The 25,041-nt window shown below is 49.7% G+C and overlaps 1 protein-coding gene across 6 annotated transcripts in view; it reads left to right on the top strand.

Moving 5' to 3' along the window:
• Positions 1-25,041, top strand: part of SKI (SKI proto-oncogene) — a 121,548-nt gene that overhangs the window by 23,527 nt on the left and 72,980 nt on the right. For 4 of the 6 annotated variants that reach the window (XM_064678959.1, XM_064678960.1, XM_064678958.1 and 1 more), the window contains exon 1: positions 2,271-4,367. In XM_064678959.1, coding sequence (XP_064535029.1) covers positions 3,456-4,367 — 912 coding nt within the window. In that variant the 5' untranslated portion in view covers positions 2,271-3,455. Of the gene's footprint in view, positions 1-2,270; positions 4,368-25,041 lie in introns of those variants that run through there. The other 2 variants (XM_064678956.1, XM_064678957.1) reach the window with 2 other exon arrangements.

The following is a 25,041-nucleotide window of genomic DNA, read 5'->3' as shown; positions in this document are numbered from 1 at the left end:
GGATGGCCTGGACAGTTAGATCATGGCTTTAGACCTTGGTATTGTGGTGATATCTAACAGTCCCACTTGTGGATCACTAACTCCATGTGCATCGTGGAAATAGAAGGGTCCTTCTTGCCACCAACGACTTTCTGTTCATTCTGTTCACAATTTGGTGAAGATTCTCCAAGTATCTTCTCTGAGCCCACGAAGACACAACTGCTGACTTGGCCCAGTGTGTTTGGTTCCTGCCTTCTCTGAGCCCCTTCAATACTTCAAGGCTTGATGGCCAAGTTGGGCATGTGAGAGTGGGTTCCTCCCTGGGGAAATGCTGGCTCACGGGCACGATGGAAGCTCTTATGCAACTCTGACACCTTTGTCCTTTACTCTGAATTGGGATTTCAGAATATAAAAGTACAGATTAAACAGGAGAGCTCGGTGTGTTCCCTGCCCCATTACACTGACAGTGAATCACAGTGGTGGTGTTTGCTCATTGCTCTCCTCCTCCTTTGTCCTGATGTGTTTTCTCTCTGTTACCCTGCCCTGGGGAACTGTTCCAGAGGAGACTGTCTGAGTGCTTGGTGTCTGTGTCACAGTTCTAGAGATGAGCAGTGCTTCAAGTCACTGCTGCATTACAAACAGTACTAACAATTGTCCTGGTGTGAAAGTGCTCTCCAGCCCTTTTTGATACACAAATCTGACAGAGCTCAGAGGTAACAGCTGAGACCTTTTCAGCTTGTTCCTCGTGGTGGTGCTTAGCACTGGTTGAAATGTTTGTTAGAATTCTGGGGGCGCAGCCCCTGGGAAAAAGGGAGAAGCCACAGGTTTTTGCTTTGACATTTGACATTGATAGAAAGTAAGAGCATCCCACTGCTGATCTGGATAATAAATCCATCACGGACTTGGCGTTGCTGCTGGGCAGGGGTGTCGATACCAGTGGGCAGTGGGTGTCCATGCCCAGGTCAGAGGTGTCTGTGTGTCCATGCCCTGGTCAGAGGTGTATGTGTGTCCATGCCCTGGTCAGAGGTGTCCGTGTGTCATGCCATGGTCAGAGGTGTCTGTGCCCTGGTCAGTGGTGTCCGTGTGTCCGTGCCCTGGTCAGCGGTGTCCTTGTGTCGTGCCCTGGTCAGTGGTTTCCGTGTCCGTGCCCTGGTCAGCGGTGTCCTTGTGTCGTGCCCTGGTCAGTGGTGTCCGTGTGTTGTGCCCTGGTCAGTGGTGTCCGTGTGTTGTGCCCTGGTCAGTGGTGTCCGTGTGTCCTGCCCTGGTCAGTGGTGTCCGTGTGTTGTGCCCTGGTCAGTGGTGTCCGTGTGTTGTGCCCTGGTCAGTGGTGTCCGTGTGTCCGTGCCCTGGTCAGTGGTGTCCGTGTGTTGTGCCCTGGTCAGTGGTGTCCGTGTGTCCGTGCCCCGCTCTCTCGGCGCTGAGCCGGTCGGTCGGTAGAGGGAGCCCGGCCCCGGAGTGTGGCGGGGCGGGGGGGGGGCGGTCGGTGCCCCCGGACAGACCGACAGACAGAGCCGGACAAACGGGACAGACCCGCACTGACCCCGACGGCCCCGGCGCCGCGGGCTGGGCTCGAGGAACCGACCCCAAGTGCCCGCCCCTGGCTCAGGCTCCCGCGGGGCTCTGCCCACCCAGCTCTGCCCACCCAGCTCTGCCCACCCAGCCACGCGTGAACAAGCCTGTGACGTGTGTGAGAGCGAGGGGCACATGTGTGAGAGCGAGGGGCACATGTGTGTGAGAGCAGGGGGCACATGTGTGTGAGAGCAGGGGGCACATGTGTTTGAGTGAGCAGGGGGCACATGTGTGTGAGCGGGGGGCACATGTGTGTGAGCGGGGGGCACATGTGTGAGCGGGGGGCACATGTGTGAGCGGGGGTCCCACGCGTGCCGAGCGCAGGGAAGCACACGTGTGTGGATCGCTGTGCCCGCAGCGCTGGGTGGGCTCGGCGGCCCCGGCGCTCCCGGCCCGCGCAGTTCTCGCCCGTCCATCGCGCTCTGCCGCCCGCGATCGCGGGGTGCGCGGGGCGTGTGCCCGCAGCGGAGCGGGCAGGGCTCTGGCAGGGCTCACACACACGCTCCGTGCCCGTGCGAGCGCCGCTCCATTTCCCCGCTGCCAGAGATCCAGCGGCGAGAGGAAAAGCCGTCGCCCTCCCGGCCCTCCTTGGCGGCGCGGCGGTCCGTGAACCCAGCAGTTTATCCTCCCTCCCTCCTCCTCCCTCCCTCGCCGGCGCCGCCGCCGGGGCCGCGCCGCGCGCCCGCCCGTGCAGCGGCTGGGCTGGGCCCGGCTCGGCTCGGCTAAGTTCGGCTCGGCTCGGCTAAGTTCGGCAGGCCTTAGCTCGGTTCGGCTAAACTCGATAGGGCTCGGCTCGGCTCGGCTCGGTTCGATTCGGCTTTGCTCGGTTCGGCCCGGCTCGGTTCCGCTCGGCCGAGCTCGGCTCTGCCCGGCACGGCTGAGCTCGGCTCGGCTCGGCGGGACTCGGCACGTCCCGGCTCGGCTCGGCTCGGCACATCCCGGCTGGTGTCGGCGCAGAGCGAGGGGGGAGGCGGGCGCTGTTCCTGGAAGAGCCCGGCCTGGGGAGTTGGTCACATTCTTGGCCGGGATTCAATGACTGAGGCAGACACCAACAAACAGAGGGGGGGAGGCGCAGGGCGGGAGGCTGAGCCCGCCTGCATTAGCTCAGCTCGCAGGCACTCTCAGTCACTGCTGGCGAGAGGAGCGGCGAGGATGTGCGCGCTCTCCCCGCGGCTCCCCACGGCACGCCGACAGCACCGGCAGCACTAGGGGCAGGGAGGCGACCCCAGGGACGAGGAGCCGTCCCCGGCCGAGCAGAGGGACCCCGAGGGGCAGCGGAGCCGCTCATCGCCCGTGCGGAGCCCCCGCGGCAGCGCCGGAGAGCGGGGCCTTTCCTCCTGCCTTGTTCTCGCGCAGACCGAGCCTTCTGCCGCCTCCTGCTTTCTGCTTTCCTCCCCCGCGCCTTCCTCCGGTGGATATGGACAGAAGGGGGATCACTGCAGAGAAGCAGCAGCCGCCAGAACATATTTGAGCCCCGGGTGCTCGGAGCGTGGCACAGACTTTTTGTGTTTCCGTGGGTGGTGTGTGTGTGTGAGTGAGCGTGTGAGTGTCGGAGGTGTGGGAGGAGGGATCGGTTTGCCTGGGGGCTGGCTGAGGGGGTGAGTGCTCGGATGAAGACCTCTTTTTGCCGTGATTCTCTGCTCCATCGGGGCAGCTTGGAGACTTGGAGGGTTTGAAATTGTAACGAACCAAGAGGAAAGAAAGAAGAGAGAGACACGCATACAAAAGGATTTATTTCCTCTCCGTTAGTGGATTGCTGAGTGGGAAGGAGAAAAAAAAAAACAAGGGTGGGTTTGTTTTATTTTGTTCATATTTTTTTCCTTAAAAAAATCCCTTAAGTGGATTTGTACCAGGGTGGAAGATAACTGGGGATTTTTGTTGTTTGTTTTGGGAATAGAAACTAAAAAATGGAGACTGTAAGTAGAAGCAGCTTCCAGCCTCATCCAGGACTGCAGAAGACCTTGGAACAGTTTCATCTGAGCTCTATGAGCTCCCTGGGTGGCCCTGCTGCTTTCTCAGCACGATGGGCACAGGAGATGTACAAGAAAGACAATGGCAAAGACCCCGCGGAACCTGTACTGCATCTGCCCCCAATCCAGCCTCCTCCGGTCATGCCCGGTCCCTTCTTCATGCCCTCGGACAGATCCACAGAGAGGTGCGAGACCATCCTGGAAGGGGAAACCATCTCCTGCTTCGTGGTGGGTGGAGAGAAGCGGCTTTGCTTGCCCCAGATCCTGAACTCGGTGCTCAGGGACTTCTCCCTGCAGCAGATTAATTCGGTGTGTGATGAGCTGCATATTTACTGCTCCAGATGCACTGCTGACCAGCTGGAAATCCTCAAAGTCATGGGCATCCTGCCCTTCTCCGCTCCTTCCTGCGGGCTCATCACGAAAACTGACGCTGAGAGGCTTTGTAACGCCTTGCTTTATGGTGGCACCTATCCTCCCCACTGCAAGAAGGAATTCTCGAGCACAATTGAGCTGGAGCTCACGGAGAAGAGCTTCAAGGTGTATCATGAGTGCTTTGGGAAGTGTAAGGGACTCCTGGTGCCAGAGCTTTACAGTAACCCCAGCGCAGCCTGCATCCAGTGCTTGGACTGCAGGCTCATGTACCCACCTCACAAATTTGTGGTCCACTCTCACAAATCGCTGGAAAACAGGACTTGCCACTGGGGCTTTGACTCTGCAAACTGGAGATCCTATATCCTCCTCAGCCAGGATTATACTGGGAAAGAGGAGAAAGCTAGACTGGGCCAGCTCTTAGATGAAATGAAAGAAAAATTTGACTATAACAACAAATACAAGAGGAAAGCCCCCCGGGTAAGTGATGCCTGCAGTTTTAAAGGGGGCTGGGGGGAATTTCGGTAACATTCACCGATATACCCAATTCGTTACCAGCTGCTTTTCCGTGGAGTCATTTAGCAATTTTAATCGTGTTCTCCATTCTCCCTGCATGTGCGGTGCTCGAGATGGCACCTTTATTTCCCTGGTTGTGTTCTGTACACGGTGGTCGGAGTTTGTTTAAATTCCATATGTGTGTTTGTATATTTTACTGTACGTGGACCCTGATCTTTGAAGCCCAACCACACTGCCCCAGACTTCATCTGGAAGTACGTGATTTTTGGGTCTCAAGGGCTTCATTCAGGGGTCAAGGCAAGGAAGAAGCCAGAAAAAAGGAGCGGGTACTGATGGCTCCAGACACAAGTACATTCACTTTTCTGATCGATTGCGTGTCGCCAGGGAGGGAGGTGGGGGCTCGGTGCTCTAAACGCTCGTATGGAAATGAAATGTGGCTGTCGAGAAAATAATTGTGACAGTAATGCAGGTCACTGGTTTTCATATTAAGTGTGTGGAACGTGAATGGAGAAGTCCCTGGTTTTAGAGTATCCCCGTGGAGCCTGAATTTCCCCACCAGCCTGGCTTTTGTATATTGGATTATGCATGCATCCACAAATGGCTCTGTCCAGGGCCAGCTGCAGCAGCTCCCCAAGCTTTGCCGTGCCGTGCTGAGCCAGACAGCTAAAGCACATTTTTTTTAGGTGTCTCTTGTTTTTCTTTCAGTCTGAGCTGCCTTTAAATCCCAGAATCCCTGGTGTGTGGGTGGGAGGCTGCCTTGGCATCTGGCAGCGGTCCTGCTCCACGGGCAGCAGTGCCACAGGCCTTGAGGACTCACAGACACCGGGCTGTCTGTCTGGCTCCTGGCGATGGTGCAACCGGCTGGGGATGAGCAGCTCCCTCCCGCTCCTTCCCCCGTGCGAGGGGAAAGCAAACTCCTGCTGCAGGATTGCTGCTTGGGTTCTGCCCCGCTGCCAGAGCTGCCCCAACTTGGCTCTGGGTGTCTGTGTGTGGAGTGGAAGGGCGATGCTCAAGCCTCGAAAAGAGAAGCGATGTTTAAAGCCCACCTCGAATGTTCAGTAGGATTCTGAATTACCTTACCAAATACCTGTTTAAAGGGGCAGATGTACGCTCTGACTGAAGCGGAGTTTTTGTTTCTAAAAATATGCAACAAAAATACCCAGGCAAGCGCAAGGATTGTTAAAATTCCACAGCCAGCCTAGGAGGCCTAGAGAGCCCATTGCACTGGATTAAGGAGCAGAGTCCCACTCCTCCAGTCCCAGTTTCTCTCCTGCCCCCGGCTCAGTCGTTGTCCTCACCCCTCCTTTTCCTCCCCGGAGTGTCAGGACGCCGTGACAAAGCTGGGCTGTAATGAGGCACATTATCCCCGTGGTTGGAGGTGGATGTGTTTTTAATGGCTTGTCTATTCTCTGTCAGTCATGTGCCGAGATGGAATGGTGGGACAGATGAACGTGGATGAGAGAGGAGAACATGGCTCTCCAAGTGGAGACATTTTTCATGTTGGAAAAGGAATTTTCTAGGGTGTGCTTCATTTGGGAAGCAGAATTAAGAAATTTCCACACTCTTGCTCCCGAAGGGTCCTGTGTCCCTGGCGTGGTCGTTTCCAGAGTCTAATTAAAATGAATGTTAGTAGTGGAGTGCTTTCCTTTTTCACAAGGCTTTTTGGGTGTTCTCTTCAGTTGTGTGGTTTATCCAGCATCCCAGGTGAGGTTGAAGGTGGAGAACAAGAAAAAGATTGTTAAATCTTGGCTTTGCCTCAGTTTTTTTGGTGATCTTTTCATAGATCCCAGTTCAGAATAAGAGGAGCACCCTTCTCCCACCCTCGAGTGCAGCACTCCTTGCAGAGGGAGTTCAACACACCTGGTAGCGAATGCCAAAAATTCTGTAAGGAAATGGTGGCCATCTCTTTCTTGGAAAATTTTGCCAGAAATCCATCATCATAAAATGTTAAGTCTCCTGCATAGGTTTGTTTGGAAGGTGCAAAGAGTCCGGTGGGGAAGAACAGAGGGGTAAGTGTGTGCTCAGATGATGGGATACAGAAAACAGAACATTTTATCACATCCTGGGCAGAACTGGGCTTAAGTTTCAAGGCTTCTGAACTGGCCTCAGGGCTCCTATTATTTCAGTGCAGTCCTGAGGAGACCCTGACAGCGCTGGCAGAGTTCTGTACGCTTATCCTTCCTTTTCCTGAAGTCTTTTTCCACTGGGCTCAGCCAACGGATATCATATGCTAAGGTCATTTGTGTTGTAGCAGTGCGTGCGGTAATTACGGAGAGATTTAATCAGGCTCCAAGACTGGGAGGCTGTGGCCAGGGGCAAGGAACGGAGTAAAGTTGAGGTGCTGAGTGAGGAAATGACAGGATGGTCCCATTCTGTGTGTCTGTGTGAATTCCTGTGGGTTTGGTGAGGCTCTGGGGCTCTGGGTCTGGCTGTCTCTGGGGATGAAAGGGTGAATCACATGTGTCTTTGTGGTGGGCTTCCTTTTTGATGTAGATCTTCGCTTTGTTCTGTTTTGTACAGAGGTGTTGGTGTGCATGGTGTGCCATAAGCTGCTGTGTCAGATTTTGGGATTTCTGCTCTCAGGAGTGGCCTTTTTGTCAGTTTTTGAAATTTCTCTCTTTCTCTGTGTGTAGCCACGTTGCTTTGTGTGCTGTGTCTCCCTGGGGCTCTGGTAGGATTTTGGTAGCATGGGATGCATTTGACCATTTTTATGGCTGTTCAAGCAGCAGTGAGTTCTTTGACCTTTTCATGTGTCTTCATGAGGTTTCTGTGATGAGGTCTGTAGATTTCTGCCAGCACAGCTCTGCCTTTTAAGGGTCTGACTTAAATGGAGGAGCTGGGTTGGCACAAGCCCCTGTTGCAGATTCAGCGTAGTGGCAAAACTGCCTTTTTTCCTCTCCCTCTCTCTCTTTTTTTTTTTTTCTCTTTTTTCTTGGTGTGGTTTTAAAGCTTTGCTACAAGGCGTAGCTTTTCCTGGATATTTCATTCCCGATGCATATTTCTGTATGCATCAAGGATCTGCTGTGCATATCCCTCCATCTGTACTGGGAGAGGGATGTGTGGATGTCGATGTCTCGTCTCTCGGTCAGCCAGGTGGGTTGAACAACTCCTGGTGCCTGGTCTTGCCACTTGCAGAAGCTTTTGTCTGGATCTGTGTGAAGTCAGCAAAGGGTCTTAACCAAAAACTGGAGGGAGTTGTGACAACTGGAGTCCCCACTACAGCAGGAACCACAGAGGCCTCAATCACTTTCCTTACCTTCTTCTAAGATTTTGATTTTTATATCCTCCCTGTTCATGCTTGGATGAGTGATTGACCTCCCATAAGGTCTTTCACCTTCCTGCCACTTCCCAAAGCTCTTTCTTGTCTTGAGCCACATGATAATTTCTCCATTTAGCTTATTTTGTGTCCTTCACTGGGTTTTCCATCTTCTTGCATGCTCATGCAGGTGTTCTGCTCTGCTTTCTCTCTGGTCCTTCAGAGCCTCCCTGCACCAATGTGACTTTTACTGGTGTGGGTGTCCTGTCTCCCTACCTGTCTCTCATTTCATCCACCACTACTGGTGGATGGAGCACAACCACTCCATTCTGGGGTATTTCTAGAAATCTAAAATGTGAATAACTTGGGTTGCAAAACAGGGTCCTAGAAATTCCCCGTCAGTGCCAAAGCCTTTCTGTTGAGCTCAGTAGCTGGTGCTTGGTGAGTGTGTTGTTGTGGGGTAGATCTGGCCTTGGCGTGTCCCTCCCGTGTGACAGACAGCTCTGTGCTGGCTTAACACCAGGCTGCTGCCCTCGCCCTGAATTAGTTCAGACACAGCCCCGAAGGCTCTGCTGGCTGCTGCTCCCAGAGCAGGAGGGTGGGTTTGACTCTGTGTCTTTTGAAGCCCCTTCTCCCAGCACTGCCCCGAGCGCCGTTGGTGGCACGTGGAGCTTCCCTGGCCGGTGCCAGACACGGCAGAGCCGTGTGAGCAGGGCCCGGGGACGGGGAGCTGTCCCCGCACACCCACACGGCAGCAGCGCCCCGTTCCCACGGTTCCAGTCCCAGCAGCACTTCTATGAAGGAGCTGGAAGCCAGGAGCAGCACTCTGGGTACTGACACACAAATGAGCACAGGAGGCCTCCCACTGTATTTCACAACCCGGCGCTGCCACAACACGCAGCTCGCTCAGCTGGGGAAGGTTTAGCCAGGTCAAGTGTGCAGCTCAATCAAAGGACCAAAATTGCTGCAAGTGGAAAAGCGCAGTGGAGGCGGGCTGTGGGCTTTTAGGTGCTGCCCAAGGGTTGCTGTGCTGTGCTTTATGGCCACCTGAAAGGCTGCAGGAGTAGAGCTGGGATGTGTATCTTGTCCTAGAGTCCTGCCTCCTGGCAGTAGTAATCTTTATTTGTTAATAGGATCTGTCCTACAGTAGGTGTAGCAGAGAGATTCTGAGTTTATTCACTGGCAGTGGTGGTCAGATTGCAAGATGTGTTTAATGGATTTATTCTTCTTGGTACAAAGCCACTGGATAAATATTCTTCGAAAATTTTTGCCCGAGGACTGAGGGTTCAGTTGTTTTCCGATGGAGTACTGAAGTCACGTGTTCTCTTACCCCATGTTCAAGAGTTATTTTAGAGATTCTCCAGTAAAAATTTTCAAGTCCCTAAAGCAAAGGCGCTGATGTTTTGGGGCAGTACTTTAGTTCAGGAGCCTTTTACAGCATAAAAGCTGAACTTCAAAAGCAATACCACGCTGAAATGAAATCCCGTGTACCCGAGGAGGTGTCAGTCTTAGAGCAAACATCAGCATTTTTTCCCAAGCGTGCAAACAGTTCTACAGATGTTGTAGGCCGAGAACAAAGCAGCAGGTACGTGCATGTGTGTTGGACAGAGAGCGTGCCGCACATGATCTAATGGTGTTGAGTCAACCACGGCTCTCTCTTGCTCCAGAACAGTTCCCGAGTTCCTCAAGTCAGTTCTCTTGCATTAGGGAGGGAATTATATGCAATCTCTGCTTTTGAAAATCACTGCCTAAAATATTTAAACCTCTGCCTCTCCCTCCATTGTCTGGGCCGTCTCACTTGCCTCTCCATTTCTGTGGTTTCGGGCTTGGCCGTGTGCTCTGCCCAAACAGTAGCGAGCTTTGAAGCCGCGTGTAAACACGGTTGATTTTTTGGATGTGTCGGGAGCCCGACACCTGGTCGGTGCCAGGCCCTGGCCCGGTTATCTCGGGGCTGGCTGACCCGCCGGGCTGTGTTTGCACTTGCCCAGCGGCGCGTTGGGATCCGTGCTGTCAGAGCATCTGGAGGCGTCTGCGCGAGCGTGTCCGGGCAGCGCAGCGGGCGCAGCCCTGAGCCCTCACCCTTATCTGCACCTTCCTGCAGCACTGCTGGGGCTCTGGGGCACAGCCAGGGGGTGAGCCCAGCAGGGCTCCACTGTCCGAAGAGCTGCACTGTCCATTCTCACTGAGAACTCAGTTATTTCCACCTATGGAGGGGTCTGGACGGACTGAGGGCAGTGAGGAGTGGGCTGGTACTGGGGATGGAGCTCACAGTGCTGGCTCAGCTGGCCAGACTCCTTTGCTGGGACAGGAAGAACTGTCTCCACGTGTCCATTCTTAGACACACAAGTTTTATTAAAAATTTGGTTTGATTTGCTTGTCTTGGTTTGTTTTTTTTAAAGCTCACTTTGGACTTGACATTGGAATTCCTATTGAGAGGAAACTGTCATGGAGCAGTTGCACTAAATCCAACAGGGGTTCTTGGAAAGAAAGTAGAGCTTAGGCAAAAGTGATTTGGACTGGATTGTGGAGAATCCATTGATAGGATCCTGTCAATTACTAGGCTGATCTATTTTGGCTGAGTGGCCATAGAGCACTTAATTCAAATTGATCTTCACATACAGGAAGCATTACTTCAAAATGTAGTAATATAGCATGTTTTTGTTTTAAATCTGTCAATTAGAGTATATGTGTTATTGATACATTTTATTAGATAATATCTACTTTGTTTACATAAGTTTTATGAATCTGGGTAATGTGTAATATAAATTAATAAATCAGCACCAATTCTTTAATGCTATTTCACTCTCTCTCTAGTATAGACAGTTTGAGATCTTGGAAAACAATTTCAGAGAAGCAGGTTTGCTCTGAAAAGATGTGCTCTGGTCCCTTACCTTCCCTGTTTTCACTTTGTGTAGTCTTGTATGTCTTACATTTCATTGCCAGTGTAGAGATCACCTGCTCCTGGATCTTCTGGAACACACGAGGTTAATGCCGGGTTTGGGGCCGGTTCTACAGCTCTCACTCCAGCAATCAGCCCATAGTAATTGGAACCAGTTCACCCACAAACCACTGCACTCGTGTGTGTCTCAGGCTCCTGCCTGTGTGTTCACTGGCACCAGAGAGCAGGGGCAGATTCTGAACCAGAACGTGCCAGTGTTGAGGCAAAGGGGCTTCACAGGGTTTATGGCCTGACCTGTATTTGCAGGACTGTGCTGAGTCTGAGAACCTGCAGTTCTGCTGCTGCAGTGTTTTCATTTTGCTCATTAGCAAGGATTAATAACCAAGTTTGGTGCTCTGATCCTGGCAGATCTCACTGAATGGGGCAGCAGTTTCTCCAGCTGGGAGCTGCACTCAGCCTGAGAGGGTTTTGTCTGCTGGTCACTGTATACAAGACTGGCTTTGAAGGTTTCGGCACAGATCTAACAGGGGCAGTTCTTCCCTTCCTGTATTTAAGATCTGTCCATTTTTGTTTATATATTTTTTTTACCAGTGAGGAAATCTGTCTGTAGTTGGGATAAGGGCCAGCCTTTTTCTCTGATACAAATTCAAGGCCCATAAACTTGGCCTCAGAGCCGTGGCAGGTGCAGTTGTTGAGCAGTGGATCTCGGTGCTGGGCAGTCCTGGCTGCGAGGGACTGGCCCCTCTCCCCTGAGGTAATGGCTGTGCTTTGACTTCTGGTTGGATGAGGTGACAAAAGCACTGGCACTAATTGGAGCTCTGATCCTGTCAGAGTGTGAGGACAGAGCTCTTCTGGAAGCCAGCGGGAATTCCCATGTGTGGAGCTCTTATCAGCTCCATCTCTGATTTGGTTGCTATCACATAAAACTGGGCTTCTCCAGCAGTGGATGCATATTTAACACAACCTGATAAGCTGCATAGTCATATGTTCTGGGAAATGAGACAGGTCCTGCCAGCCCGGGGTTAGGCAGCCTTTACTCGTTCTAACAGTCCTGTTTAAAGAGTCAGGGAGGATGTAAGTGAGGCTTGAGATCGTGTGTGTGTGAAAATTGCAGCATCATTCTGTATGCTGGAGGTAAACAGCAAAGGGGCTAATCAATAACTTGGGTTCCGGCTCTGTTGTTTATTGATTTATGTGTGGTTACCTTTGCACATGCTTTGTAGAAAATGTGACTTTTATGTTTGGTTTTCTGTTGTTTTTCCTTTTTTTTTTTTTTTTTTTAAATAAATGGAAGCAGTTTCCGTTCTGGTATGAGAATCAGTGGCACTGGGAGCACAAGGACTGCTTAGGCTTTAAGGATTAAAAGACCAGCAGCCACATTAACAAAATGAGGTCCAGCCTAGTGTTTGCCTTTTCCTGGGGAAGGTTTCAGTGAGGGATTTGGGGGACCCTGTGCTTTGTTCCTCACCCGCCTCCAGTCACTGGTATCGTTTTAGAGAATAAGGTCATTGACTTGGATTGCTTCTTGGTTTCTCAACCCTTTTCACCAGCCAGTTTGTGTAATGTCTGTCTGAAACATTGAGTAAGGGCATTGAAATAGCAGACAGGATATCAAGTGTTCGGAAGTCTGGGTTAAGTATAACAGACAGTTCTGGCTGCTGAAAGGGGAGCAGCCCCTGGAGCTCCAGCACAGCTCAGTCTCTGTGGAAACCACACACTCGGGGCTCTGCAGCCCTGCCCCAGCTTCTCCCCTCTCTTCCCTCCACACCCAGATAATTAATCGTGTGTGGGTGCACCTCTTTTCTAGAGATGTCTTCCTCGTTTCTTAGTGGCACAGAATTGTATGTAATAATGTCTCTTTCTAAGGATTACATAAGTTGAAGATGATTTCTCCACTGGGAGAATTATGCAAGTTTAAACTGAAATGTATTTAGAAAGCTTTTATGTGTGTGTTTTCTGACTCGCAATGCAGAGGGTGATTTATTTGCATCCTTAATTGAACAACATCTGTTAGGGTTGGAAGAAGAACCATTTCATGTGTTTTCACTGCCATATCCTGCATTTTGATGCAGTCCTTTACCCACATTACCTGCGTTACAGGTGCTGGTTCTTCTTGCCCAGGTATAGGCACTGGAGTTGGATGTTCTGGGCTCTGCAGAATTGCTGATGCACATCTGCAGTGGGGTTTTCCTTGAATTGTCAGATGTCACAGAACCACTGGGGTTGGAGAAGACCTCCCAGATCACTGAGTCCAACCTTTGACAGACCCCACCTTGTCAACCAGCCCAGAGCATTAAGGGCTGTATGAGAAGTCGTTGCCTTTGCTACCATTGAAAAGCCTCAAACACTCCAGCAGTGCTGCTCTGGGAATCTCTGACCATTCAGTGAGAATGTTCCTGCTGCCCCTCAGCAAACCTGGGCTGGTTTGTGTCACACAGGAGACAGTTCTGCAGTGGAGAGCGTTCACTGAGCTGGAAGGGGCCAAAAGAACTCGTTCCCACGGGAATTTCTGTTTGGGTGGCTGTGTCCTGCCCCAGAACCTGCCCTCTTCCCCTTCCCGTGGGGGCACAGGTCTGGAGGGCTGTCCCTGCATTCCCAGTGGCACGAGTGGCATTGGGATGGTCATTGTCCTTCCATCCCTCTGTAATCCCGGAGTGCTGGGACTGCACACAGGTGCTGGTTTCAGGATCTAGCTCACAAAATTAATTCTGCTGACTGTTAAAAAATACAGGTTGTGCAGGGATCCTGCTGCTTCCTCAGGCAGAGGTTGCAGTAGCACCAATTAGAAGCAGTGAATTACTTTAAATAATTAAAAAACTCTGTAAGTATTACCTTTCTCTGGGTTCTATGTTTTTTCAAGTGCCTTTAAAAAGAAAAAAAAACCAACAAAATCCTCAACATTGTCCACATTTACATATTTATAGTGGTAAAATAGGTTTTGTAGCTTTTATACAGAGTAATGGACTGAAAAGGCAGAAAATACACAGTATTAAGGCTAAAATGTGGTTTGGTTTCGGTAACCTTTGCTGATGTAATGGTTTTCAGATTTACACTTTCCATTTTAGGAATTTCTCCTGAAATTCCATGTTAAACAGGAGTTTCTGAAGCACCATCATTCCACAGCTGGAAAACTTACCTGGCTTGAAAGATAAACGTCATTCCAAAAAAAAAAAAGAAAATAAAAAAAGTTGCCATTCTTAACTCTCCACTGGCAGTTCCAGTTTATTCAGTGAATTGTCTCAGCCGTGCTGGTGTGATTTAGAAATACTCCTTTGAAATAACTGTGCTGAGAGCGGGGCTGGGAAAAGTTAATCAGGCTCAGGAGCCCAAAGTGCAGCATCAGGCCCCTCATTGATACTCCTTTGTTCCCGTTCAGTCACTAATAAGGAACATGCCATGCACTGAGTGCTCGCATTAATACAGCCAAAGATTTAGTTTTATTTGGCTTTCTGCCCTTTTTTGCCACAACAGTGTAGTTCTTTGTGAAACCAGTGGAGCCAGATAACCTTTGGGCCATATTCAGTGGCAGACAGTGATAAAAGTGGTGTAAAGTGCTCTATTTTACTATCAGTGAATGTGCAGAACTGCTGCTCCAAAGGAGGTGTTCCTTTTCTGACACCTTAATGTCTGCAAACATTTCTGTGAAAATCTTTTTTTATTATGGATTCATTGATCCTTCTTTTGCCCTGTTGACTCTGGAGCAAAGATTGTGTGTAAGACTACTGAGTTCTGAGGGGGGGGGATTACATTTTTATTGTTATATAATTTTATGGTTTTATTACATAAAGTTGTGAATACAAAGAAAAATAAATTAGTGATTTGTAGGGGAAAAGAGTTAGAGAGTCAGCAGTGCTTGTATTTGTTGTATGACTTGCATTCATTATATGTAGCAATAACTTACTCATGTCTTTTAAGTAAATTTGGTCTTTTTGCAGTTTTTTAACAATTAACCCAGCCCTGATGAGACCTGAATGAATATCATCTGCACACCTGTTTAATATTAAAGATGAGGCATTCAGTGCTTTGTGGCTTTAGCTTGAAATTCAAGTTGCTTTGAGTCATCCCTTTAGTCTTTTGTTTGGGTGGAAAAAAGGAGTGGCAGCGAAGGGCCTGCAGCTAAGAAATGAAAGAGTTGAATTAGGTTTTAGAAATGTTAGTCTTGGCATTTGGGCCATTTGCATTTGTACAGATCGTCACGCTTCGCTCTCGGTGCATGGAGCAGCTCCGGGCTGGGGGTGGCAAATGTGCCTGTCCCAGTCACTCCAGTCACCCCACACCGGGACACTGCGCTGGGAGGGTGGCACACAGCTGGGCTGGGGGCTCTGGGGCTGGGCTGGGAGCTCTGGGGCTGGGCTGGGGGCTCTGGAGCTGGGCTGGGGGCTCTGGAGCTGGGCTGGGGGGCTCTGGAGCTGGGCTGGGGGCTCTGGAGCTGGGCTGGGGGGTTCTGGAGCTGGGCTGGGGGTTCTGGAGCAGCGCTGGGGGCTCTGGAGCTGGGCTGGGGGCTCTGGAGCTGGGCTGGGGGGTTCTGGAGCTGGGCTGGGGCGTCTGGAGCTGGGCTGGGGGCTCTGGGGCTGGGCTGGGGGCTCTGGAGCAGCGCTGGGGGCTCTGGAGCTGGGCTGGGGGCTCTGGAGCTGAGCTGGGGGCTCTGGAGCTGGGCGGGGGGCTCTGGAGCTGGGCTGGGGGGCTCTGGAGCTGGGCTGGGGGCTCTGGGCTCTCGTCTCCACCAGCTCCCTGGCCGTGGGTCACTGCCCCACCTGCATTTCCATGCTGTGGTGCTCAGCTGACCTGGTTTTTTTCCTGCCAGCAGCTCCTGGTTCTCAGAACCAGAGAACTCCACTGAAGGCAGATGGAGTCAGTGGGACTGGAATTGCTGCAGAAGAATTGCAGTGTTCTCCTGGTTTACTTGTTCTGGCTTAGTTTGTGAAGCCTCATTGGGTCAGGAGAAGGTCCAGTGACACAGAGGGGACGATGGGGATGTTCCCAGCAGGAACATCTTCCCTGGGATCAGGGCTGGAGGTTGGTGTTCCATCATTGCACTGCTTTGGTGCAGGGAGTTACACTGCTGGGTTTTTGGTGAGGGTGAACTCCTGCCATCACAGGAAAGAGAAAATATTGGAAATGTCTTTGAGGTCCAGACCCCGAGGGTCTCCCCCCAGCTCTCCTGGCCTGGATGCCGTGGGGATGATCCACATGGATCCTGCTGATGCAGGGAAAGGGGAGAACCAGGAGCTTCCCTGGAGCCCTGAGTGCCCCCAGTGCCTCAGCTCAGGGCTCCACTGAGCCAATGGCCTTGGTCCAACTGCTCAGAATGGGCCTTGGAGTGGAAATCACTTCCAGGGTACCCAGTTCTCCTCCCTGGTGATAATCTGAGGGCCAAATTCTGCTGAGATTTTACAAGTGACTGAATAATTAATGGGATTTCAGTGGAGTAGTCTTATTTCTACATCTCAATTCCACTCTTACAAATTTACATGCAAATTTATAATTTAGGTTTCTAAAAAATTTATCAAATTTGCCCTCGTTAGCTGGACTAATTTATTGGTGCAGTTTTCTCTTATTATAACTTGATTTGATTTCAGTAGAGTCACACAAAACTCCACATATTTCTTTGTTTCTAAGAGGGATGCTCATTCATGTGCTTGTAAAAGAGCAGCTGGATCCCATCTTGGCAGATGTGAAACCCATACATTGAAATTGCTGTATTTTTTGTATATGGGTTCTTTTCCTTGAAAAAATTCTCTTTTATTAATTAGACCCCCCCCCCTCCCTTTTGAACTTTTTTGCTCTCTCAGTCAAAATCATAATTCCCTGTGACATCAGAATTAATTGCTGTAGACAGTTTGATGTCACAAAGTGAGTATTTGGTCTCGGAGAAGAGAAATACGGAGACACACAAATCCTGTTTCAGACAAATTTCTTAACTCAGAAAAGGTCCCTTGGTTTTTGTTTTCATTCTAACAGTCTGTGAAGCCCAGCCTGGCAGGGCCATGGCCCGGAGGAGGAGTTTGCAGAAGTAGGCTCATCATTCCCAGCTCTGTGGCTCCTCTTCCTGCTGCTTTGGACACACTGGTGGTGCTGCTTTTTCTTCTTTCTTTTTTTTGGGTTGTTTTTGTTTGTTGGTTTGGTTTTCTCCCCGAGCTCCCTCTCTCGGCTCCGTGCCCGAGAGCATCTCGGGATTTCCCTTTTGCTGAATGAGCTGCTTGTTGGAGAGGGAGGAAGTGAGGTCCCTTCTGGAATAGGAGGGGGTGGAGGGTGGGGAAATGTCCTGTTTCATATGCAAAGCACACTGAACTGAAAAAAACCCCACATGAAACCCCTTTAACAAAACCATCCATGTCACAGACTGGCAGAGCAGCTGCTGGCTTTGTTAGGGAGAATATTAATGTTTCAAAGTCTCACAGAACCTTTTAAAAATGAGATGAAGAATGAGCTTTATTCTTTTTTTAAGGCAGAAGCTGAGGTAAAAAAAATTATCTCCTTATCAATATCTGTGAATGGAATGTGCACTCAACTGATGTGACACCAACTTGCACAACAAAGTCAGGAGCTGGGTGAGATGTTGTTACAATCTCAGCTCTTCTTTTGGAGACTGGAATGTCAGAGTGGCCCTGATCCCTCAGCTCTCATAAACTATTGCAGTGGTGAAAGAACTGTCACTGAAAAAGCTGATTATTAAGAGGAACAACTCCTGGAACTGGCCTTTTTTACAGTGTGGGGAAGTTGTGTTCTTGACTCTGAGTCCTCACCCACTTAAAAAAATCCCCATCTGACATCCTTGGAGCAGAACTTCTGCCAGGCTGGTCTCATCCTGCACCCTTTGGGTCATTTGGGAATGACAGAGCTGGCAGATAGTTGCCCCTTTTCCTTGACTGGGTGATCTAAGAGTCAAAGCCTTTCTTCCCTGCTGCAGGTTGGAAAGTTTGCTCAGACCCTCCCTTAAACCCGCACTAAGTTCAGTGGCAGAGAGGGGCAGGCATGGATATCTTTTTCTGCTACAGTTATAGAAATTTCTGCAGTTATAGAAAGGGAGGTATTTGGGTTTTTTGAGTAGAAACGGATTCTTTTGAATGTAAAACCATTTCTGAGAGTTACTGGGAGCTGTGTGGGTGAGCAGATTTATCACAGGTTAAACATGGCTGGAAAACCTTTGCTGTAGTTCTGAATATTCCTGGGGGAACAGTGGCTGACTGCAGTGGGTTCTGTGCTGGTGTTCCTCACGAGAACAGGTTGAAAATTCCTGTTTCATTCAGAAACTTGTGTTGCCTTTTCTTATTACCCTTAGTTTATGTTGCTGAGCTGCCTCCTGCACAAGGAAGTGCTTGTGTAATGCCCAAGCCATTCCCATTCCTCACTGAATGATATGCAAATCTAGTCAATTAAGCAGGGGGGATTTAATTAGCAGTTTAAGTTCATGTGTGAAGTGTCTTGCCTTAATTACTTAACAGTTTTGTTGCAAATTTGCTAAGGTTTTTTTTTTTTCCCACAGAACTATCAAAACTGTGATTTTATTTATTTATTTATTTTATATTTTTGGTAGCATTTTCAAATACTGAGCACTGTCCAGTGCATTTAACCTCTGTATGTGTGTGTCCCTCTCTTTATACAGCTCTTTTCAAGACTGGGGGGACAAAACAAAACTGTGGTCATTGTCTCAGAGTAGAACAATACATTAAGGAAAAAGAGGAAGGAATTTTGGAGTGAAAGGCCATTTATTTGTTGTTTTTTAGCCAGATGACAGCATTATGGCAGAATCTGTGTAAGGGCCCCAGTATGGTTGTCACGATTATAATAAATGGTGGCTTTTATTTCATGTTCTGTCTGGCCAAGGTGCTTTTCTCTGTCAGTCTGTGGCTGTGCCAGGGGCTTGCAGTGACAGGAGTAACTCAATATTAACACAAACAGGACTTTTTGTGCTGATGTCCAGCCGGGTGGGTTTGCATCTCCCATCTCCTCCTTCGGACTCTCATGGGGGTGGCACCACTGAAGGTGGGCATGAGCAGATCCCTGCTGGTCTCACTTCCTTCAGAAGGCCTAGGAGTGTGTGCTCAGTGATCCCACAGCTCCCTAAAGGATCTCAGGCTCCTCACAGCCAACCCTGTTCCTGGAGTTTGGAGATGACACCACAGGAACCCTGGGGAAGCTGGGAAGGGGGGAGCTGGGTGACAGGATGATGCTGAGCAGGATTTGCCCAGAGGAGCCCTCAGGAGCCCTCAGTCTGGTCTCTGAGGGTGGTGGTGCTGTGGTTTTATGGTGGGAGGGTTTGATTGCAGCCTCCTGAACCCTGATCCACAGGAGAGTCCTTCTGGGGTGGACTGGCAGTGTCCATCTGTCCGTGCCCCGTGGCAGTGCTGCCTGGGGTTCCTTTTGGTGCCCCTGGGCTCCAGGGCCCATCAGGGATGTGCAGGCACGGGGAGAGGCTGGGAAGGAACAACCCCAGCTTCCAGAACAGTGATCCCAGGGGTACAGGTGTGATGGCTTTGAAGGAGCTGTTCTTTAGGATCTGACAGAACTTCATTTCCCATCAGCACAGTGGGAAGTTTTGCTTATTTGTTTCCCACAACGCACAAACCGCCTTTGACTTTTCTGTGGTGTAGCAGTGACATCCTTCAGTTTAGAGCTTTCAGGCCTGAAAACGGGGCAGGGGTTTGAGACACGAGGACAGGAAAGCACTGCATTAGCTCTAGTGGCTGGTTCTCACATCTGGGCATCCTGGAGAGGACAGATTGTAAATAATTCAGGGCCCAGATTGAATTGTCTGCAGCAGCAGCGTTGTTACGATCCCTTTGGTCAGCAGACACCCAGTCTGGGCAAAAGGCTGGGGTGCTCATGTTTCCTGCAGGTCCTGGGGTTAAAGGATCCTGTTAAAAGATTTACTGTAGCCCCTGATGATGGGAAATTCACCCTATTAATAATTCCTTTGATGAAAACAGAAGAAACGTGTCTGAACTCCTCCTCTCGTTTATCTGCTCGTTGTAAATCGCTTTTGTGAAGCAAAGTGGTGTTAAAAAGAATGAAAATACTGAATAAAGAATAAAAATACTGCCCTTCTTCCAAGTAGGGACTGAAATGCAAAGTTACCTCCCCCACCCCAACCCCCAGTACTAGTGGAAATGTCCCAGAATACTGGAATACAAAGTACTTCTCCCTCTCCATGGACTTGCAGTGCATTTTATATCAGCCTGTTCAGGTCTTACCTCCTGAGCACAATGGAAGGGGCTCAAGAAAGCAAAAGTTATCAAAAAACATGGGGTGGCCTGACCTGTTTGGTTTCCAAACAGAAGTGGAAAAACACTGGGACTCAGAATTTTCATGTTGCTTTTAAAATTTCATACCACTTCTAAAGATGTGATAATATAAAATATCCCCCTTTAGCTGGATGTGCTCACTGTTCAGTTTTTGTGTGCTTTTCCACGCTGCGTTCTGGGGGCGTTTTCTGTGAATTTATTGTTATTATTATTAATCTTATTAAGATCCTGCCTCGGTGCCAGGGTATTTTTAAAGAGAATTTCTTTCCAGTTCAGCCAGGGCAGCCCCTTTTGTTGAACCTCCTTTTGGATGGTGTTCCCATGTGCTGCAAAGGCGCTGACACATGACCTCGTTACACATAGAAAATCCTAAATGTCCTGCCCCTTGCCAAACCTATCACAAAACTACCCATCACCCCCTTTTCAGGATCCCAGATGGTAAATAGCAGCAGGAGGTGAAAGGGGAGCTTTGTCTCCATTCTGAGGCCTGTTTTAAGTATTCTGTGTCTGTCTGTATCCCTCTGTTTTTCCCACTCTGCCCATAAATTAGCAAGCCAGCTTTCCTGACGAGGGAAGACAAAATGTCCATAAGCTGCAGTAACATCACCTACTCAAGAGGACGGTTTTGAACAGTTTCATTTATTTGATTGTGAGCTCTTCCTTTGGGCAGAACTTCTGCCTGCCCTGCTCGCTGCAGCAGGGAGGGAGAGGCAGCTCTTCCCAAATCCCACAGTGTCTGTGGCTCGTGGAGCTTTACCTACAGACAGAAAAGAACAAACCAAGAAACCCTCAAAGGATCTGCTTGTCAGGTTCTGGTGTTTTTATAAAGCCAAAGCTGCAGGAGAAGCAGCAGTTCCTGCCGGAGGGGGAGTGCTGGGAGCAGCTGGGAGCTGAGTTAGGAAGGGATTTATCAGGCAGGCAGTGAGGGGAGCTGGGCTGGGCAATGAGGGGTATGGGCAGAGAGGAGCAGGGATGGGCAATGAGGGGAGCAGGGATATGGGCAGTGAGAGGAGCAGGGATGGGCAGTGGATTCAGCAGCACAGACAGAGCTGCTGTGCAAATCCATGACTGTTTTTAGAAGCTGGGATGCACCAGGCAGGATATTGTCTCTGCACACTTCCCATGGAGTTCCCCTCGCTGGCAGCAATTTCCTCTTCCCTTAGTGCAGGAAAGGTGACGTTGGCTTTTGTGCAGGGGGGGATTCTGCAGTGTGAGGTGCCTCTGGAACAGTCTGGGCAGTATCTGTTTGTATGGAAGCAATAGCTGGGAAGGGGGAAGGACGTGTGGAATTTATACATGAGCATCTCTAAAAACCAGGTATCAAACCCACCTAAACATGCAAGAATAGGTCCCTGCCCTGCCCAGGTTTCCCTCTGTGGCTTCTCTTCACAACCACTGATCTGTGCTGCCTGCCTGTGTGTCCTTGTTTGTTGGCACAGGTTGGTTGGTTTTCCTTAATTAAGATACTGCATTCTCCTTATTCTCCCTTATAATTCCCAAACCAGGCTGCATTCATCCCGAACCTGAAATCTGGCAGCTTTTGTCACTCTGAGATTAGTCTTCCCTCTGACCTGGGCTGTAGCTGAAGTAATGACTTTCCATCTTCAGCTGACTGGAAATCAGAGACTGGTGAACTGAAATACTGAAGGCTTAATGAATTCCCTGGATTCCCTGGTGGTTTTTTGGTACATCTTTATTTTAAACTGTTGAATATTAATAAGGAAAGGGGAGTGGGAGTGCAGGGCCTGTTTACTGTCTAGTACTTGAAAGGGATATTCTCTTTTATTTGTTTGTTTCATTCTATGTAGCAAATATTGTTGTAGAAATGCTGTGTGTTTGCCAAGTCCCTACCTAGCCTTTGGATGCCAAGTGGTTGTCAGCTGGGAAGCTGCTGGGAGGGATTTAAAGCAATATTACCTCTTTTGCAAATGTGGCTCTCAAACCAAGAGTGAACCCACTTTTGACCATTTCTTAAGGAGCCTTCAGTTTTAAGTTATGAGAAAGATCATGGAAATGAGTGAGAAGAGCTCACGTGTCCTTTGCTCTTTTTTTCTGTGTGAGAATACTCTGTTTTCCACATTGTAACTTAATTAGCAAAGGTTTTCTCCTCTGAGATCTCCCGTGTTTCTCCTGACCTGTAATTCTATGTATAGTCATCATATAAACTAGATCTGATGGGCTCAGTTCTGACATGTTGTGTTTTGACAGCACATTTTGTTCATACTGAGTCAATACTTTTGAAGCTGTAGTTGCTTGGTCACTTTAATTTGACATCTACTCTACTTGCTGCCAAAAGTCCTTTTGGCTTCTGCCCTCACACCAGCCTCCTGCTCCTGTCACCTTCTCTGACTGTCACTGGTGCTTTTATGGCTGCACAATGTGCAACAACTCACCAGGGAATCAATCTGCCTGAAAATTAGTTGTTATATAAGGGAGAGCCACAAAAACGAACTGCACAAATGTGCTGGGGAGTGCACAGAGCACGCTGGGGTTGGGGGGTTTGGCCACTGGTGGTGGGGTGTTACTGCTGGGGATGGACAAATGAAACCTTCACACTTTGGGCAATGCTGATGGTTTATCCTTTGTCCTAAACTCCCCGAATGTAAGGAACAGACCAACTGTGGTGGAAGCGTTGGACAGAACCAAATAATACTTCCAGAAGTACTTGTGTAATTAGTGAACCTCTTGTGCAGGAGCTGTGGTGGGTAAAGCTCAGGTCAGTATCTTTAACACTGGACTGGGCTGTTGCTCTAAACCATGAGCTTCTGGGAATGCATTTTTCAATTTATTTTTTTTTTTTTAGAAAGGCTTTTGATGGATGAAGCTGTAAAATGAATAGAAATAGTGTCTCCCTCTTCCTTTTCCCTCCTACTCAACGCTCACACACAGTCAGCCCTGGGGTCTTTTCTTTCTGTGTGGTTGGCAGAAGAGAGGCAGGGAGAGGGAGCAGAGCCTGTCTGGGCCCCTGGTGCTGTCAGGAGAAGAATGGCCGTGCTGTTCCCGCGGAATCCGGGGGGACAGCCCGGGCTGTGTGTCTGCAGCAGCCAGCGGGCTGAATTAGTGCCATTTAGGCACTGCTAAGAGGCTAATTGAGTCACTGGTACTTGCTGATTAAAACAGCAAATCCAATAATGGATGGATGTGCATGTTTGGGTTGGGTTCTGTGCTCTCTGGAAGACAAGCGTGTTTGCTGGAACCCTTTCCGTTCTGGTCAAGTTATTCAGTAGCTTAAGGAATATCAAAATGTCCCCGTGAATGTTTTGGGGGAGAGCTGCCTGTGTCCCACTCCCTCCCTCCTGCTCTGTGCACTGGGGCTGGATGAGGAGGCATTGAAACAGTTCCATTACCAATGGCTGAACTCCACCAGTTTTTAAAAGGCCTCCTTAAGCGAGCCTTTGGTTTGAGTGGGATAATCCCAACTGTGGGGTGACAGAAGGTAAGGAACTGAAGCCTTCCCTGGTGGGCGATGCATCTGTGGCACGTGGGGATGACAAACAAAGCCTGCCTTGGAATTTTGGTTGGCATCTCTCTCCAGCCCCCCCACCTTTCAGGGCTGTGTTAGGGATGCACAGGTGGTGCTTGCACTGTGTGATAATGGGCATTATCATGTGGGGAAGGAGGATTCTTGTTCTCAGTGGGCTGTGAGGGGAGCACATGGAGAGTCTGTAACACCGACCTAAACTTTAACACACCCTTGCAATATGTTTTCTAGCCCGGTGCCACTCCTGAAATGTGCCCACAGGCAGGCCCTGCTTCACGTTTGCTCACAGAGGTTGTTCTAATGATTGTGGCTTGACTGACTTCAGTGGAATTATTGCTAATTTACAGCACTCTGACGGGAGAGCAGGATGAGATCCCTGTGTTTGCCTTTGAAGTGTGCACGGCTCTCAGGGAGGCTGTTGTGCTGAGGGCACATCGCTTTCAGGGATCCGCTTTAATTTCGCTTTTAACATTTAAGAAGAATAAGACGCCTCTCAATCTAAACCAGAAGGACTCGTATGAAAAAATAGTGAGACTCAGAGGCGAATGGTGGGTTCAGAACCTTGTGAGTCACTGCGGGGAGATTGACAGTTTGGGAACACGCACGCGGGGGAGTGAGGACGGGCTGCTCAGGGGCTGATGAGATAAGGGAGTCTCTGGGGTGTCGGCAGAGGGGTCAGCAGCAGCGTGCATCTCATTCCAGAGTTAAACTCAGGCGTTGGGAAATGGCATTCCTTGATGGCAAACACAATCTGACAGTTCTCAGCTAGCTACAGTATTCACCTCCTCCTCCTCCCCCCAGCCACGCGGTGGGTGCTGTGGAGATCGTGTCTGTTCTTGCCTTCAAAGCGGCAAGGAGAAAATATTTAAAGCCACAAGCACACCTTGGAGGCTGCGCAGGGTAAGTCAGGTTAGCAAGGCATTTATGCACTTTAAAAATCGGGTCCCTGTTGAGGCAGCTCTGTCCTTGGGGCAACCAGGCTGTTCCAGCTCCTGCTCAGGGATTATGGAGTCTTACTCTCAACCCTGTGCTTCACTTCTGTCTCTTTTCCTCATCTTTCTTTCCTTCTTTCTTTCTTCTTCCCGTGTGTGTGAAAGAATTTCCCTCTGTTCGTGGGCAGGCCTGAACTGGATCAGCTCCTGGAATTAACTACACAGGAGTTCATTCATCCCTCCTCTGGAATTACTTGGTGTTTGCTCGGTCTGACTTGTTCATGGGTGGTGTTATTGTTATCCCCAGAGGTGCAGGGAGGTAATGCTGGCTCGCTGGGTAGGGCAGAACACTGAGGCAAGAGATGGTTTTATAGTCCCAGCTCCTGACACCACTGAGCTGGGTGACCTTGGGCAGTGACTCCACTGCACCTTGTCCCACTTCTCTGGGAAGCAGCACTTGGAGTATTTACCTCCCTGCCCAGCACGGGTCTTGGGAGGAATTCTGTGGAGCATTTTACATGTGCACAGGAGTGTGTTACTGCTGAGAACTGTTGTTTCTCTATGAATATGTGTGAAAGGTGCCAAGACGTTACCTCACCTTGGCTTTCACACGTAACTCATTACAGGCTTGTGGTTGCTCTGAATTTAGGCAGTGGCAGAGACAAGGAGTGTTGTCCTCAGAGCTGTTGACGTACTCAGAAGAGAAAGTGCCAAACAATTTCTCCTTCTCTAATTAGCACCGTGTTAAAAGAAAAATGTGTTTATTGTGAATACGGGACCCTCCTGGTGGCATTTTGGGGATGGGGCCTAGGAAGGCTCCTGCCA

This window comes from Pseudopipra pipra, chromosome 22, assembly GCF_036250125.1.
Source record: "Pseudopipra pipra isolate bDixPip1 chromosome 22, bDixPip1.hap1, whole genome shotgun sequence".
Lineage (NCBI taxonomy): Eukaryota > Metazoa > Chordata > Aves > Passeriformes > Pipridae > Pseudopipra > Pseudopipra pipra.
This window is presented reverse-complemented; position numbering and strand designations above follow the sequence as displayed.